Source organism: Dendrobates tinctorius, unplaced genomic scaffold (genome assembly GCF_039654945.1).
Source record: "Dendrobates tinctorius isolate UK_male_01 unplaced genomic scaffold, ASM3965494v1 ptg000039l, whole genome shotgun sequence".
NCBI classification, from domain to species: domain Eukaryota; kingdom Metazoa; phylum Chordata; class Amphibia; order Anura; family Dendrobatidae; genus Dendrobates; species Dendrobates tinctorius.
In genome coordinates this window covers 15,157,207-15,175,880 of record NW_027361707.1, presented here as the reverse complement: position 1 = coordinate 15,175,880, position 18,674 = coordinate 15,157,207, and the positions used below count along the sequence as shown (strand labels likewise).

The 18,674-nt window shown below is 42.9% G+C and overlaps 1 protein-coding gene across 3 annotated transcripts in view; it reads left to right on the top strand.

The window, feature by feature from the left end:
- STX18 (syntaxin 18) overlaps positions 1-18,674 on the top strand; it is a 175,235-nt gene extending 156,561 nt beyond the window's left edge. For 2 of the 3 annotated variants that reach the window (XM_073574494.1, XM_073574493.1), the window contains exons 9-11: positions 3,013-3,082; positions 8,689-8,769; positions 18,442-18,674. In XM_073574494.1, coding sequence (XP_073430595.1) covers positions 3,013-3,082; positions 8,689-8,769; positions 18,442-18,537 — 247 coding nt within the window. In that variant the 3' untranslated portion in view covers positions 18,538-18,674. Of the gene's footprint in view, positions 1-3,012; positions 3,083-8,688; positions 8,770-18,441 lie in introns of those variants that run through there. The other variant, XR_012231954.1, reaches the window with a different exon arrangement.

The following is an 18,674-nucleotide window of genomic DNA, read 5'->3' as shown; positions in this document are numbered from 1 at the left end:
TGTTCCCTGTCCCAGGTGATTGCTTAGCAGGGCTGTCTGTCTCAGATCTCTTTCAGACATGATTCTCTGTTGCCTAGTGGTTTGGTTGTGGATCTTTTTGCTGCCTGACGTTAGACCTCGTTCTGACCATCTGATTTGCCTGCTCCCTTTGCTTTGATCCGCTATGCTCCTGATATTCTGACTTTGTACCGTTACCTGACTGCGCCTTTGTCTCTTCCACCTGTTTATGACGTACCCTCCTGGCTTTTAATCTCAGCGTTACATTTCTAAATTCTATTTTTCTCCAATGAGAATAGAGTGCTCAGTACACAGTAAAAAAAAAAAAAAAAAGCCAAACAACAAAAATGCAAGAAGGGGTAAGATACGGTTTAAAAACAAAATTGGTATATCTAAGAAAACTATATACTGTATAATCTAAAAATGATAAGCTTTATTCACAAATGTGCAAAATCCTGACAGGCTAAAAGAGACAATTTAAAACCAATTTAAATACATAGCAGTGTAGACAAACCATTCCGTGTCTGACCCTGGTGTGGTACTACATGACTGAATCAGAGCCTGGCTGCACGAATGTGGCCTGGAATGTTTTTCTCTAAAACTCTCCGGCATTACAGAGAAAATGTAGTTAGACTGGAATGCTACAAGGGCCCATACATCTGGCCAACATGCGTGGTGGTGGGGTAGAGCTCAGACGAAATCTTGCATCGAAGCCCATCGGACTCTAGTTACGCCACTGAATTATAGTGAAATTTTTTCTTAAAAATTAAAGTTGTGGAGGGTGAGATGCTTCCTACTTCTGCAGATGATGAGCCTCATCTCTTTACGACAAGCCGGGGAGATGCTATAAATACATTTCTGATTGTTGATAGATCATTAGTAATTTGGATTCACTTGTGCTGTAGTTTTACAGCTTTTTTTTTTTTTTTGATTTGCCAGTGAATTCATGTAAAAAAAATATTTCTTATTTCACCATATGATGCGTTTAGAAATGGGCAAACCCGAACAGTAAAGTTCGGCGCCCATACTGAACACCTTCGGTTCGGGCATGGACACAGAACACGAAATTCACCAGAAAGTCTGGGTTAGTGCTTCTGATCGGCAGTAAGATCATTACCGCCAGTGTCACTGGTGCGGGCTGATGGGACTACTGCTCCCATCAGCCTAGGCCTGCTGCTGCTAATGACAGTGACAGCAGGAGCGGCTGATGGGAGTATTCATAACTCTCTCCTGCGCTCTAAATAAATGAAAAAAAACCCAGAATGGGTTCTCCTGAATTTTTAATAACCAGCCAGGCAAAACTGACAGCTGCGGGCTGCAACCCTCAGCTGTCAGCATTAGCAAGATTGGTAATCAAGAATATAGAGGTCCCCACGCTGATTTTTTAATTATTTAAATTAAAAAAAAAAAAACTGTTTGGGGTCCCCCTTACTTTCGACAACTAACCTTGCTAAAGCAGACAGCTGGGGGCTTGTATTCTCAGGCTGGTAAGGAGTCATGGATATTAGTCCCCCCCCCCCCCAGCCTGAAAATAGCAGCCCATCGGACCCGAACATCCAGGGGGTTCGTCCATCTCTAGTTGCGTTAATTCTGCATCCTGTTGTTAAAACCTTGTAGACGTGCCCTTCTCGAGGCATACAAAAGGATCTCAATTATTCCTCCTCCCGGTATGCTTCACCCTACGGAGAAAAAGTCCATTTATATCAGTTGCTGTTGCCACAGAGCTTGCCATCTAATTGTCTTTCCAGTGTTGTTATGGGAAGGCAAGTAGGTTGTTTACGGTCTGATTTGTCCAGGAGCATTAAGTACTTTTAAAGAGATCTTCCTACCTCACAATGTTAAGACATAGCATTTTGGTTGGGATTTACTGTGGGATATCTCACCCACACACACACACACTGACTCTGTAGTCCACATGTGTAGGAAACTGCCGCATGGCTCTATTTAAAGGGGTTACCTACCTTTTGCAGACAATTTATTTCTTTATTACATGTGTTTTCCCTTTTATAGCCTCTCTGTTGCACTATCTATTGCTGGCTGCAGAATCAGTCAACTGAGAATCACTCAGTGAGCTTATTCTGACAATCCATTGGAAGTGCTCCTCTCCGCTGATTTATGACCACATCAAAGTTGAATCTGTTAAAGCCAAACGAGGCCATATTCGGATAGCAGCTGAATTGCAAAAAAAAGTTGTATGTGTAAAAAAAAAAAAAAAAAAACTGTTTTAAATAATATTGCTATAGTGTAGTTCCCTACAGTGGAGATCGCATTCCACCATCAGGATTTTACCACCCCCCCAAACTATTAATACGTGCATGTAGCTCTTTTAAAGACAATTCCAGCAATACCTTTACCTGGCCAGTCTGTTCCTCCATTACTGAGAAATCAGTGTTTCAGTTGATATGCAAATGAGGCTGAAGAGCTATGGTAGATCTGAAGCCTGTGTCACTCCAGCTCTATTCCTCACCCAAAACCACCTTCTTCTGCTTAACTGACTGTTTTATCTATGCATGTTATTGTATATTTTATTATATATATTTTTTTCTATATACATTTTTATTATTATTTTTATATATTTTTCTTTAATGTATTTTGTTTTGTTTCGTTTTTTTTAATTAACCAGTTCTGCCTTTTTTCATCTAGTAGCCCAGCAAGCGGCTCCCAAGCATCGACAAATGGCTTTATTAAATTTGCTATCATTTTGTAGCAGATTTTCTAGGCACGCACAGCCCCTGCCTCCTTCTTCCACTCCTTTTTCTGTAACTTCTCCTGTTAGGTTTTGCGTTGACTCCAATTCCCCATCCTGCACTTTTGGCAGATAAAATATTGGCTTTATTTTTTAGAATATCATTGTGTTTAATGTCCTGCGTGAAATCTCCGCGTCAGGTTTTATAGCAATAATTGGTTATAAACTTGGGACCTTTACATACTGACACATGTACTTTGACTTTTTTGTGGTTGGGTTGTGTTCCTCTTATTTTACAAAACCGTTGTTTTTTTTTTTTTTTTTTTCAGGCAAATAGAAGGGAAGGTGGTTGAAATCTCCAGACTTCAAGAAATATTCACGGAGAAGGTTCTTCAGCAGGTAAAATAGGAAATTGAACCCTTCCCTGTTGACCATCCTGGTTGACCATCCCGGTAAACTCTTACTATTGCTGCTATATAGGATCCACAGAGACGTGTGTGAACATATCCCTGTACAGCAGCAGTATTGAAAAATGCAAACTACTAAGTGTCCGCACAGACTCTGCTTTCTAGGCTTAGGCTGCTTTTACACTTACCATGTTTTTGCGGGCCGATTTTGCTTTCCCAGTAGATTTCTATGGGGCCTCAAAAGTATTGACACCCCTGCAATTCTGTCAGATAATACTCAGTTTCTTCCTGAAAATGATTGCAAACACAAATTCTTTGGTATTATTATCTTCATTTAATTTGTCTTAAATGAAAAAACACAAAGAGAATTGTCCTAAAGCCAAATTGGATATAATTCCACACCAAACATTAAAAAAGAGGGTGGACAAAAGTATTGGCACTGTTCGAAAAATCATATGATGCTTCTCTAATTTGTGTAATTAACAGCACCTGTAACTTACCTGTGGCACCTAACAGGTGTTGGCAATAACTAAATTACACTTGCAGCCAGTTGACATGGATTAAAGTTGACTCAACCTCTGTCCTGTGTCCTTGTGTGTACCACATTGAGCATGGAGAAAAGAAAGAAGACCAAAGAACTGTGAGGACTTGAGAAACCAAATTGTGAGGAAGCATGAGCCATCTCAAGGCTACAAGTCCATCTCCAAAGACCTGAATGTTCCTGTGTCTACCGTGCGCAGTGTCATCAAGAAGTTTAAAGCCCATGGCACTGTGGCTAACCTCCCTAGATGTGGACGGAAAAGAAAAATTGACAAGAGATTTCAACGCAAGATTGTGCGGATGTTGGATAAAGAACCTCGACTAACATCCAAACAAGTTCAAGCTGCCCTGCAGTCCGAGGGTACAACAGTGTCAACCCGTACTATCCGTCGGCGTCTGAATGAAAAGGGACTGTATGGTAGGAGACCCAGGAAGACCCCACTTCTTACCCCGAGACATAAAAAAGCCAGGCTGGAGTTTGCCAAAACGTACCTGAAAAAGCCTAAAACGTTTTGGAAGAATGTTCTCTGGTCAGATGAGACAAAAGTAGAGCTTTTTGGGCAAAGGCATCAACATAGAGTTTACAGGAGAAAAAAAGAGGCATTCAAAGAAAAAAACACGGTCCCTACAGTCAAACATGGCGGAGGTTCCCTGATGTTTTGGGGTTGCTTTGCTGCCTCAGGCACTGGACTGCTTGACCGTGTGTATGGCATTATGAAGTCAGAAGACTACCAACAAATTTTGCAGCATAATGTGAGAAAGATGGGTCTCCCTCAGAGGTCATGGGTCTTCCAGCAGGGCAATGACCCAAAACACACTTCAAAAAGCAATAGAAAATGGTTTGAGAGAAAGCACTGGAGACTTCTAAGGTGGCCAGCAATGAGTCCAGACCTGAATCCCATAGAACACCTGTGGAGAGATCTAAAAATGGCAGTTTGGAGAAGGCACCCTTCAAATATCAGGGACCTGGAGCAGTTTGCCAAAGAAGAATGGTCTAAAATTCCAGCAGAGCATTGTAAGAAACTCATTGATGGTTACCGGAAGCGGTTGGTCGCAGTTATTTTGGCTAAAGGTTGTGCAACCAAGTATTAGGCTGAGGGTGCCAATACTTTTGTCTGGCCCATTTTTGGAGTTTTGTGTGAAATGATCAATGTTTTGCTTTTTGCTTCATTCTCTTTTGTGTTTTTTCATTTAAGACAAATTAAATGAAGATAATAATACCAAAGAATTTGTGTTTGCAATCATTTTCAGGAAGAAACTGAGTATTATCTGACAGAATTGCAGGGGTGACAATACTTTTGGCCACAACTGTATTTTCTCATACATTCTCCAAAAGCGAATGACTAAAAGGGTGAATTAGTTCACCATTGAGTAAATCGGCAAAATGCAAGACAGTTGAACATTTGTCTCACCTCTTTCAGGAACTTGAACTTTGATACTGAGTACTGTTATCTAGCAGCCATGAAATAAGTGCTCCCTGTGTATTATACAGCCAAGATAAAGTATTGGTTCAGTTGCCTGTAAAGGGTTAATATGTGACTTACAACACACTGAGAAGAAGGTGGTAGCAATATTTAGTTTCTAGCCTTCTCCTAATACTCCTTAATACCCAGGAATCCATGACATAAATACATTCAGCACTTAGACTGCAGCACAGATCTCGCCTGTGTTTTCTTGCTGCACACACCTTATTGTTCCCCAATGTAGTGGTGTCTCGCACAGGACACGAGAGACTTCAAACAACTTCAGTCTTTCTGTTAAATTAGGATTTTAGTTTTTCTAATTGTATACAGTATTGTGAAAAAGTGTTAGGCAAGTGTGGAACAAATGCTAAAAAAGTAAGACTGTTTTAAGAAATAAAAGTTTTAATAGATTATTTTTAACAGCAAAATGCAAAGAGCATGAACAAAAAAAAATAATCACAGAAATATTTGGGGTGACCACCCGTTGCTTTCAAAACAGCATGTGTCACGACTCAGCTGTTGGGGGACCCGGGACCAGGGGCTCCTTTCCTGTCCCTAACACTAGGGTGCGCACTAGTTCGCCTTATTCCCTGGGAAACTTCTGACAGTGAGGAAGCCGGGGCCTCACCCTTGTCCTATCTCCTGAATCAGCCCTTCCCCCACCTAGGGAAGAGGGGAGCTGCTGAGCACTGCGGTACACCAACCCGACAAACAAGGCAACACGGTTAAGGGGAATTGAAAATACCAGGTATACTAATACTCACTCCCATATAACAGAGGAATGCACAAGGGAGTGGAGCATTGGGAAAAACAAAAGTAAGAAGAGGGAAGGGAATTATCACACTTAAAAACCCACGCAACAGTCACAGGTAACTCCTCCAATCTCCTCATATAACCACCAAAACACCCCTCCTCCAAGCCATGCAGCATAAGCAAGCTCTCTGACAGTGTGTGTCAGTCTGGACCCAGATTATATAGGGGATAGAGGTGGCTACCCAAGCTTAGCTGAGAGCTCAGACTCCCAGAGCTCCCAACATGTCCGACTAACCGATGTACTACCAGAAGAAATTAACAACATTTTAAAAAGTGAAGTGATTCCTTTCAGCGCAGGAGTTGGCACAATCAGACGATGATGTCTTCTGGCTCCTCTCTGTTGCAGTAACCCCCAAACAGGATGAATTCTTCTAGATAGACTTGTACACTTGTTTTTGAAGGAACTCTGCAAGGAGTTTGTTCCAAGCATCTTAGAGAACTAACCGCAGATCTTCTGTGGATGTCCTTATGAAGATGCTTTTCCATGCCCAAAACAAGCCAGATTAATAGTCTCTGTGGACTATTAGCTGCAGAATTAGAAATAAAGGATTTTCACTGTATAGAAAACATGATGTCTGGTTACTAAGGAATGTAACCTGATGGCTACAACAGTTTATATGGGGTTTGTCAAGCAGCGTGCCCCCAGCAATTTTTCCTCCTCAAATTGTTCAACTCAAGGGCAACTTGGCAAAAGCACAGTCTAAGCATTTCCATGGCCACAATTAATGCTCTCTCTCATTACCATATTAGATGGGGGAAAATAGCACTACTAGGAGCCTCCAATATGATGGACCTCTGTCTTGTATAGCAGCTCGATGAGAAAATAGTTAAAACCAAAATAATTGGCCATCTGGCCTATTACTGTTCTGCTAATTGCTGCATGCCGTCGTTTCCTTTCTCAGCTGGAGGTACCTAGTTCTGAGCCTTTCAGTGCAAGAAGCGCATCTTCTCTGTACTAGTTCTATATGAATCCCTCATTGCTTGTAAGTGTGGCACAAGCAGATTGAGCTGGTAAAGTAATGCTCAGCACAGCAGTTAATGAAGCTGCCGCATTATCGGAGCGCGGTCGGGCTTCTCCAGGCACATCATCTCCAAAGAAATGAGGCGTCCTGTGTCTTTATTGCAAAGTATGCAGACACTCTTGGCCTAATTTATTATAGAGCATTTCCTCTTGATATAACACAAAAAATCCAACAAATTTTGAAAATAAGTCCTTGAGTCACCCCCTGAAGGGGAACACAAGACACAGAGCTCACCTTGCTAATCTGTGTGGCTAGTAGCCGATTGTGGAAAATCCCAAAACTTATTGTTGCACTGATTCATTCGCATCTGTACTACTGTAACCTAATACTAATCAATCTCCCCCCTCTTTCTAAATTCTTCCAAATGTAGTAGCCAGGCTCAAATTTCTGTCCAGCTGATACACCGATGCTTCCACCCTGTGCCAGTAATTGCACTGGTTTGCCATCTGCTCTAGAATACAATGTAAACTTATCATACTCTCCCACAAACTTTTCATAGTGGTGTACCCCCATAAATCTCCTCCTTTACATCTAATGATCGAAGACAAACACCCTTCATAATCCTAACCTTCAAGACTTCTCGTGCTGCACCAGTTCTTTGGAATGCTCTACCTCAGGAAAAACAGCTTTGATTGCCCCAAAACAACTAATCTTTTTTAGTCAGACCGATTTAGCTTTCCATAGATGCAGTTACCTTACCCTACTTAGTATAAAAAATGAGTTGGGCGAGAGCCTATCAGGGCTCTCGCCCTATTTTTACATTAACTAGATTATTTTTTATTGTCTGACCGTTTTTACATATTGAAAATTCTGCTACCGTTTAAATAGAGGATTGTGGCTGATGGATGGGTGGGTTGTTGAATGAATAATTATGGATTGCTAAATTGATTGACTCAAGAATAGATGAATGTTGGTTGATCATGATTGATGGATTGACTGGTGGAAGGAATGATGGATGGATGTATTAAGGATAGATGGGTGGGTGATTGGATAACAGGATGGGTGATGATTGATGGAATGATTGGTGAAAGGAAGGATGGATAGATCATTGACATTTGGATGAGTGATGATGAGTGAAGGATTGGAGGATGGATGGAGATGAGAGATGCATAAAACGATAGATGGGTGGGTGATGTTGATGGAAGGAAGAGTGATGATTGGATGGAAAGAAGGGTAATGACGATTGGTGGAAGGGAATGGTGGGTGGATGACTCATGGATGGAGTAATGCGTCGGTGTTGAAGTTTGATGGATGAGTGATGATGGAAGAAAGGATGAGTGTGTGATGGAAGGATTGGAGGATGGATTGGATGGATTTTATTTTTAAATCTGAAGAATTATTGGCTCTTAAAAAAAAAAAATAATTGACTATAACAGTCTGAGTTGCTGGAGAAAGAAGAGATGTCAATTTTGTAAACCTTTTCAGGGCAATGCATATCCAGCACTGAGCTAAAGAGCTGTCAGACTAGTTGCTAGGAATCTTCTCCTGAGCCACCATAGAAGATCCTTCATAGTAACAAGCCCGCGTCCTGTTGGCACCGACGAGCTGTCCTTGCTCCACGTCGTCCTCCCATCTCTCCTCTGTAGCTGCAGGGTTCAGGTGGAGAAACTCTGTAAGCAATGTGCAAAACGCATGGTCCAGGAGTAAGAGGTCAGCATGTAATGTGCACATCATGATTACTGCTCGTGGAAGTCATATTGGAATAAGATCTCTGGACATCTCGGGGGTTAATAGTTACTTCTCTTCCTCTCATCTGGCAGGAAACCGATATTGACAACATCCATCAGCTAGTGGTGGGCGCCACGGAAAATATCAAGGAAGGAAACGAAGACATACGAGAGGTAATATCCTCAACCAAAAGTGATCCTTCGAGCTGTAATTATGTTTGTGTCTGGAAGTGGCGGGGGAGGGGAAGATGACGTATGTGTTGCCGTCTCCCGCTCGTCACCCGGCAGCTCGGAGTAATAAACCATTAATCCTCCATTTACACATTTCTCAGAAATCATCGTGAACGTGTTTTTCTCAGAACTGCCTTATGTACAAACAAGTGTTTGCTGTGTGTATGCGTGGAGGATGCACGCTTCTGAGAACAAAAATTATTCTACCCGTTACACCACATGCTATACTGGTCCCTACACGAACACGGCCATGATGAGCAATGGCCTTGGCAATTCCCCATAGACTTATGACATAAAACTTATGAAAAGCTTCTTCTAGGATGGGATTTTTGTGTCTTGTTTATTCTTATTGTCATAAGAAAAAATATCTGTTTACGAATATTGTGTAAGCCTCCCTTGTGATGTCATCGCGGCTCCGATACCTTTAAAGGTATTCTGTGATATCCGGTTCTAACACTTTCACAGCAGATCCTTCTTTAGGGGTTCTGTGAGTGTAAAACAAAAAATTACTGAAAGAAATATTATTCTGAATTCATTAGCAAATCACAATCTCTTAATCTAGGGAGATAATCACTATAGAATTAAAATGGCGGCCTCCTTGTTACGCTGTCAGTGACCTGTCCCAGAATGTTAGGAAGGGTGCCTGTGCGCATGGCCAGTAGAAAGCTCCACTGCTGTGACCTTGAAATAAGTATACCATGTACTGTCTTTCAGAAATTAAGGGTGGACAAAAGTGTGGGTGGCTGCTTCTTACCTCGGCATCCCTAGTATCTCCAGTATTAAATCAGATAGACAGGGGTGGACAGCAGTGTAAGCAGTCTCTTCTTACCTCTGAACCCCTGGTCTCAAGTATTAGATCAGGTAGACAGGTGGACAACAGTGTGAGCAACCTCTCCTTACATCAGCATTCCTGGTATCTATAGCATTAGATCAGATAGACATATTGACTGCAGTGTGAGCAGCCTCTTCTTACCTCAGCATTCTGGTATCTCTAGTAGTAGATCAGAAAGACATCGTGGGCAGCAGTGTGAACCACCTCTTCTTACCTCCGCACCCCTGATATCTCCAGTATATTAGATCAGATAGACATGGTGAACAGCAGTGTGAGCAGCCTCTTACCTCAGCACTCCTGATATCTCCAGTATTAGATAGACATGGTGGACAGCAGTGTGAGCAGTCTCTTCTTACATCAGCATTTCTGGTATCTCCAGTATTATATCAGATAGACATGGTGAACAGCAGTGTGAGCAGCCTCTTCTTAGGCTAGTTTCACACTTGCGCCTTTTTGCGCAGCGTTTCGAGCGCACATGATACGCATGCCAAAAACGCGTGCAAACGCTTGTAAACGCTGCGTTTTTTTGTAGCATTATCGTGCACATTTTTATGCGTTTGCATTTTTTATGCGCAATGGTAGTCTAGGTGTCACATTTCACAGGAGAAAAATCCTTGAAAAATTCTTGCAACACACTCCACCAATGGGACAGCAGTGGGCATGTGTTATGGAAATTCTTTATATAGACCCTGTTTACAGCAGAATTCTTCACATTTGCTTGCATTTTCCTTGTGAAACATGGATCTGCGCTGGAAAAGTTTTTTAATTTGACTTGGATCTGGACATCAGGATGGCTCAGGCTTATGCAGTTGCTTGCCATCAACAAAGGGAGAGAGAGGCAGCGAAGACGGCAGCGGCGGCCATTATTGAACTCCGGGAGAGCCGTGGAGCGTACCACACCCTCTACAGCGAGCTACAGGGAAACCCGGAGAAATTTACTGACTATAGCCGGATGTCACAAGAAACTTTTAACGATTTGATTGGTCGGGTCCAAGAAGCCATCCGGAGACAGGAAACGCAGCTCCGTCGTGCGATTACTCCTGAGGAACGGCTCCTGGTTACATTATGGTACGTAGTATTGCAAAACCAATACCTGCATAATTTTCTTTGTTGTGACATGTACTATTGCAAATCTGGCAGAATTATAATTCTGCCATGTAGTTAACAAAAGGCTGCTGTATTTTTTTTATGGCATGTAATGAACAAAAGGCTGCAGATGTATGTTTATTTATTATTTTTTTTTTTTTTTTTGTGTGTGTTTTAAAAATCCATATACATAAATAATAAATTTTGTTTTTTCTTGGTTTCCCAGATTCCTGGCTACTGGAGAGACCCTCTCTTCACTCCACTTCCAGTACCGGATTCGAATAATTGTAGCGGACACCTGCCGGGCTTTGTGGAACATTCTCTGTCCAGAATTCATGCCCTTATCCACTGCAGAAAAGTGGTTGGAAATCGTCGAAAAATTCTGGACAGTCTGCAATTTCCCCAACTGTTTGGGAGTGGTTGATGGGAAACACATCCGGATTATCAAGCCAAAAAGATCTGGATCTGAGTACAACTATAAAAAGTACTTCTCTACAGTACTCATGGCCATTTCTGATGCAGACTGTATGTTTATTGCAGTGGACATTGGGGCATTTGGCCGTGGGAATGACTCCCAGGCCTTTAAGAACTCGGACATGGGCTGGAGGTTGTATGGCAACCAGTTCAATTTTCCCATGCCACGGCCTCTTCCCAACACCGAAGGTCCGCCACAGCCCTTTGTAATGGTTGGGGATGAGGCATTCCAGATGGGCCAAAACCTGCTCAAGCCCTACTCCAGCTGGGACTTGGACCACAACAAAAAGATTTTTAATTACAGGCTGACCAGGACCAGAAGAACTGTTGAGTGTGCCTTTGGTATACTTGTCTCCAGATGGCGCATTCTCGGCACAGCCATTAATCTGAAACTGGAAACAGTGGATGAGGTGGTGAAGGCCTGTGTGGTTCTACATAATTTTGTCATGGCTAGAGAGCAGCCGAACTTAGGTCTTGATGATGTTGCTCCCAACCCCTTGCCTGAATTTACTCAGCACCCTCTCAGGTCATCCGTTGAAGTTGGCCAAATGAGGGACCAATTTGCGGCCTACTTCAACTCAGATGTAGGACGGGTGGAATGGCAAAAGCAAATGGTGTAAAAAAATTTTCTTGTTGGTATGTTAATAAAAAAAACTGTTTTGATACCTGTACTGAGTGCACTCTGTGCTTTTACACTCCCAATACTATTATCAAGTGGCCAGGTGTACCAGTGAATTTTTGATGCTGTGTTTTGTGCATCATGAATTTACTAATACTCCTGACCAGGTGACTATACATACACAAAACTTGTATGACCTTTATCATCTCTACAGTGTGTGTTCAATTTGCAGCGACGGTGGAGATACTGCAACTAATATTTGTGTCACATGGGCCGATTTTACAAATAGTGATTTGTGGATGCACTGGCATCCTTCACTTTTTATGACACCTTAAAATGTGACTGTAAATATTATTTGTAGGATCACCACGGTGGCTTGAGTTTGAACGCACACTGGAGACATAATAAAGTTTATACAACTTCTACAATACCCAGGCCTGGTGTCATGCTGAAGTGAGGACGACTTCACAAAGTTATCACACATGGGCAGGAGAATACACATTAAACTGCAGCATCGCTACAGTCTGCTTCAAATATATGTCGACTGAAGCAACGCTGCAGGTTAAAACTCATGTGTATTCACCTGCCCAGGTGTGATGGCTATGATACAAGGCATGGCGGAACACCTTAGTCCTGAGCAACAGCTGAGTGTGTTACAGGCCTGCAACACTGCTTACTTGCAGGCTATGCAGCAGAATCGGTATGTGCAGCAGTCAGTGGTGTCATTTCCAACAGTGCCACCGCTGACTCGCTACACCTCACTACCGACTTCTGCTGCATACCACTGCACGGCCACCTGCATTCCAAGCCAAGCCGGACCCCACTACACCACCCCAAGTCCGAGTGCTGCTGGACACTCCTCCGCCACCACCACTATGGCAAGCGCTGCTCCTGTCTGGAGCACCACCTGCTTGGAGCACTGCCTCCACAGAACCTGCTTGGGCCACCGACACCTATTCTCCAGTTCAGAGCACCGCCAACATTTCTCCGTCTAGGAGCACCGACACCACCACTCAACAGCATTCAAGGAGCACTGCCACCACTCCTCATCACAGGAGCACCGCCACCACTCTTCATCAAAGGAGCACCGCCACCACTCTTCATCAAAGGAGCACCGCCACCACTCTTCATCAAAGGAGCACCGCCACCACTCTTCATCAAAGGAGCACCGCCACCACTCTTCATCAAAGGAGCACCGCCACCACTCTTCATCAAAGGAGCACCGCCACCACTCTTCATCAAAGGAGCACCGCCACCACTCTTCATCAAAGGAGCACCGCCACCACTCTTCATCAAAGGAGCACCGCCACCACTCTTCATCAAAGGAGCACCGCCACCACTCTTCATCAAAGGAGCACCGCCACCACTCTTCATCAAAGGAGCACCGCCACTAATTCTCCTCTTAGGAGTCCCGCCAACACTTCTCCTGCTCGGTGCACCGACACGACTTTGTCTCCTAGGATCACCGCCACTTTTTTGAGCACCGACACAAGTTTGTCTCCTTCTCGGAGCACCTTCACCGCCGCCACTTCTAGGAGCACCGACACAACTTTGTCTCCTTCTAGGAGCACCGCCACCGCCACCACAGAGCACAGCAGTGTGAGCAGCCTCTTCTCTTGGTCTGTGCAACATCTAGGTAGGTGTTTTGTGTCAAAGTAATGTTAACATGAATGTCAGGTCATGGTGTTTCCCAACAGACCATTTCTTGGCAGTGGCCTCAATCGTGATAAATGCCTAGTCACCCATCAATAGTACCAAAGAAGTTGATATCTTTCTGATCACTGCAGGTCTGACCACTGGGACTCCAGAATGGAGCAGTATATGGGACTGTCGGAAATAGCTGTGCGCTGTTGTAACCTTGAATGTATTGCACACGTGAGCGTCCTATAGTAAACAGGTCAAGATGCATTACTACACGGGTGAATATACTTGTGGACATAAAGGTCCAGTGCGTGGGAAAGTTTCATGTTTCGTCATGTAGCCGTGTTAGACCCACCCGACAGTCTCCACTGTGATAACAGCAGCCGTTCAGTGTAAACTAGACCAGTGACTGTTCGTGTCAGTGTCGTCTGATCTGCCCTGACACTTCCCCACTGGAGACCTTCTTCCTTCTCCTTTTACTCCTGTCTTGTGTATCTGCCAGTCTGCGTATGATGGCAGTTTAGTCGTTACTCATGGTTTTCGAGTTCTTCCCAAGGTCACGGCCCGGTCTTCTCAGCGAAATTTCCTGGATAGGCGACACATACTACCCCTGCAGAGGTTTAAATTAGGTTAAAAGTATCACTTTCTAGTGAGACTGAAATAAATCTGCTGCAATTAATTCATGGCCCTTTGAATCGCGCTTTCCCTGAAAGCATCTGCTGAATTAGTAGAAGAGCAGCGAACGGAAGGTGCGAGTTTGATGGATGAGTCGACTGTAAAGATGACAGCTGTCTGCAGCCATCAGGGCTGTGAATATACGGCGGTACGCTTCAGATCTCCAGGGTGAGAAGCAAGCTCCATCACTGTCATGGGCTGTTCACTTCTTTGTTACTCTCGAAACGCTCAGATAGGAGAGACCTAGCTCTACTCACGCCACCAATAGTGACCACCTGACCCTACAAGACCAGACAGTAAAATCACTGGGGGCCATGGTGTTCAGACCCCATAGATCACAAAGTTATTCCCTATCCTGTGGATAGGGAATAGCTTTCAAACTCAAACACTTCTCTAAATACTCACACATACATGGGTGAATTAAGTATTAATCACATCACCAAATTTCTAAGTATATTTCGAAAGGTGCTATTGACATGAAATTCTCAACAGATGTCGGTAATAACACATCCAATTCACACAGGCAAATAATTCGAAAGCAATCGTTCTATTTAGTGACAAATATTATTAGCTGGTTCAACTGATGCTCTGCAAAAAGTTGTCTCATTACCAAAGTGCCACACAAGAAACATCTTATGATGGGTAAAACCAGTGAGCTGTCTCAAGACCTTTGCAACCTTATTGCTACAAACGATACTGATGACATTGGATATAGAAGAATTTTTGAACTACTGAAGGTTCCAGTGAGCACTGTTTGGGCCATAATTTGGAAGTGGAAAGAACATCGTTTCACCATAAGTCTATGTTCATATGTCCAGTAATGATTCGTTACAGCCGATCCAGCAGAAGTCCGTTAGGGGTAAAAAGTTGTGCTGACACATCTTTTTAGTCCATTATTCACTAACTGATCTCTGTGGATCCGTTTTTTAACATTGCAGCCAGTGGGCAACGGATCTATTCATGCGGCATCCATTGTCTATTTCGAACGGATCCAGCGAGATAAAGCCTTTTCTTGCCAGATCCTTTAACAATAGATGGCAACGGATGCCGCGTTAACAGATCCATAGACTTCAATATTAAAAACACTGATCCGGCAGAGATCAGTTGGTGAATAACAGACTAAAGTTGTGTCAGCACAACTTTTTTCCTAATGGATTTTCGCTGGATCCGTTCTAACGGATCAATACTGGACATGTGAACATATCCTAAACTGGCCTCGACCAAGTGCTCCCCACAGGACTTCAGACAGAGGAGTGAAAAGAGTTATCAGAAGAGTTGTCCAAGAGCCAAGGATCACTTGTGGAGAGCTACAGAAAGACCTGGGATCATCAGGTAGAATTGTTTCGAAGAAAACAAAAAGTATTGCATTTGAACCTCCATGGCTTGTATGCACGCTCACCACACAAGACTCCATTGCTGAATAAAAAAGCATATTCAAGTACGTTTACAGTTTTTGCCACAACCTTTAGACAAGCCTGTGAGATACTGGAATAATATAGTCTGGTCATATAAGACCAAAACTGAACTGTATGGATGCCATGATACACACCATGTTTGGAAGCCAAAAAGCACTGCATATGACCCCAAAAACACCATACCAACATTGAAAATTAATTACCAAAATTCAGACTTACATTACCCATAGCCGAAAGAAAAGTTCCAGAAGTAGATAAAACCATACAATCTTTTATTACACCATTAAAACACCATAACAATCATTAAAATTACAAAGGCATCCAAACTAGGGTAGAAATACAATGTGTTAAATATCCGGCAGCTTGTACACCACTGCTAATTACATCCCAAAAACCAGGTCCATAGCGCTATTTATCCTAATATTACATGTGTAGAAAAGTCAGGACATATTACCAGGGAAAGCAGATTGCAGGTGAAAGCAGCAGCAACACTGTATTGCACGTCCCTCCTCACCCCGACGCACGTTTCGCATCCAGCTTCTTCCGGGAAGATACACATATTGTATTCCCACCTAGTTTGGGTGTCTTTGTAATTTTAATGATTATAGTGTTTTAATGGTGTAATAAAAGATTGTATGGTTTTATCTACTTCTGGAACTCTTCTTTCGGCTATGGGTAAGGTAAGTCCGAATTTTGGTAATTAATGATTTTGAAGTGCCAGGATGCACAATATAGGACATTTGTGGATGCATCATTGAAAATTGCAGGTGGGAGCATGTCTTGGGGCTTTTTTTTCAGCACGACACTAACAAACTTCATATAAATCAAGGAAGGATTAATGCACAAATCTACCAAGACATTCTTGATAAAATTCCCCTATCAACTACCAGGATGTTGAAGATGAAACAAGAGTGGACATTTCAGCTAGACAATGATGCCAAACGCACAGACAAGGAAACTCTGTTAGTTTCAGAGAAAAAAAATAAAGCTGCTAGAACGGCCGAGCTAATCACCAGACCTGAATCCAATAGAAATGTACAGAAGGATGTAAAGCTCAGAGTTCATAGGAGCCCACGGACCTTGAGGATGTGAAGAGTGTTTGTGTGCAAGAATGGGCAAAAATCACACCTGAGCAATGCCTGCGACTAATTTCTCCATACAGGAGACCTCTTAAACCTGTCATCACCAACAAAGGCTTTTGAACGAAGTATTAAATACATTGTTCAATACTTTCCTGTGTCATTTTTCATTATTATTCATAACTTAATTCTGGGACATCTATGGTTTGGTTTGATTTCTTTGACTGTGTGGATTGGATGGGTTGTTACCGACATCTGGTGAGAATTTCATGTCAATAGCGCCTTTTAGAAATATATTTACGGTACTTAAAAATAGGTGATGTCCTCAATAGTTATTTCACTCGTCATAAGCTGCATTTACACTGCAAGATAATTGTGAACGTTCATTCCTAAAAAACAATCGTTTCACGATTATCCTGCCGGGTAAACAAGCTGCCGATCACCTGATGAATGAGCAAAACGCTCATTCATCCTGTGAAATTATCTTTTGCACAGCTCTAAAAAGAAAAAAACCTTGTTCTCGGCTGTCATTCTGTGTAAGCAGGGCTCTCACTGCCGAGAAGCGTGGCAGCCAATGATCACTAAGTGATCGATTGCAAGACTTTGGCATCGATTACTTTGGCCTACAGGCATTTAAGAGAGCACAGATTGGTTAAAGGTTTACCGATTGGTTAAAGGTTTACCGATTGGCAGTCATTTCTATGCCACTGGGTGGTCCTTGTAAATGGACCTTTAGATTGGGGTCCTGTCATACGGTTGCTTAGCTGGGTTTCTATCGGGCTGCTTGCTTGTACTGCACCTGACATTTCTCCCCCCTCGCCTGTTAGTAAAATCTTACACATTGCCTTAATAAGTGCTGCGCCTGCTGTAATCACAGGACTTAATCAGGTGATCGGCAGCTTGTTTACCCGGCAGGATAATCGTGAAACGATTGTTTTTTAGGAATGAACGTTCACAATTATCTTGCAGTGTAAATGCAGCTTATGACGAGTGAAATAACTATTGAGGACATCACCTATTTTTAAGTACCGTAAATATATTTCTAAAAGGCGCTATTGACATGAAATTCTCACCAGATGTCGGTAACAACTGGTAAGTTCCTGCCGCAGGTTCACAATCAATTTCTAATTCTACGTTTAGGTAAAATACGCAAGTAATTTTAGCTTCATCTTTATCTATTCTTGCAGCTGGCATTGGCAGGAAGAGCGTAAAGGACAACAGTAATTCACGCCTTCTACTCTGACCCAAAATGAAATGAATATCCTGAGCACCTTGCAAATAAACGAGGCTAAAAATCTGCTAAAAGCCCTCAAAACACCGATTCTTCAAGACTGGCGTTCACTCCAGTCATGATGAGCGGGCGTACGGTAGTCAGAGCCGACTGATAACTTTGGGGAGCACACCACGTGATGAATCGGGCTTGTCTCAAGAGTGGCGCGCTCCTCGTGTCTGGTAGGCCACAGCTTGTCATGAATTACCCCAGAGGGCTTCGCCACTCTCTGTCCCGCCCCGACTCTGCCTATTTTGGCAGAGCTGCTCAAAACTGACGTGTAATCTCCAAAAGTCGCTATGACTTTGCCTTGCGTGAAACATGTCTGGCCAGATTTCTTGTATAAAGTCTTTGGTGAATCAGTTTGTCATTGTGGGTTAGAAGCTTGAACTTGCTGAGATGCATGAGAGGTTTCTAAGTATGTCCTCACTAGAGGACTAGAGGTGCCCGTCATATACGGTTAGATGTGTCTGCTGTTTTATGTCTTCTCTGTCCCATTTTTATTCTTTTATGTTTGATTTCAGGCCATCAAGAATAATGCCGGCTTCAGGGTTTGGATCCTCTTCTTCCTAGTGATGTGTTCATTTTCATTACTGTTCCTGGACTGGTATGATAGTTAGTAATTGAATGAGGGATCTGTACGGCCGTAAGCGAATAATTGTACAATGAAAAATGTATGCGAAAATGCCCCATCTCTGTTGTACGTCTCCCTCCTGAACATTCGCCTGGATATGTTAATAAATGTCACTTGTGATAA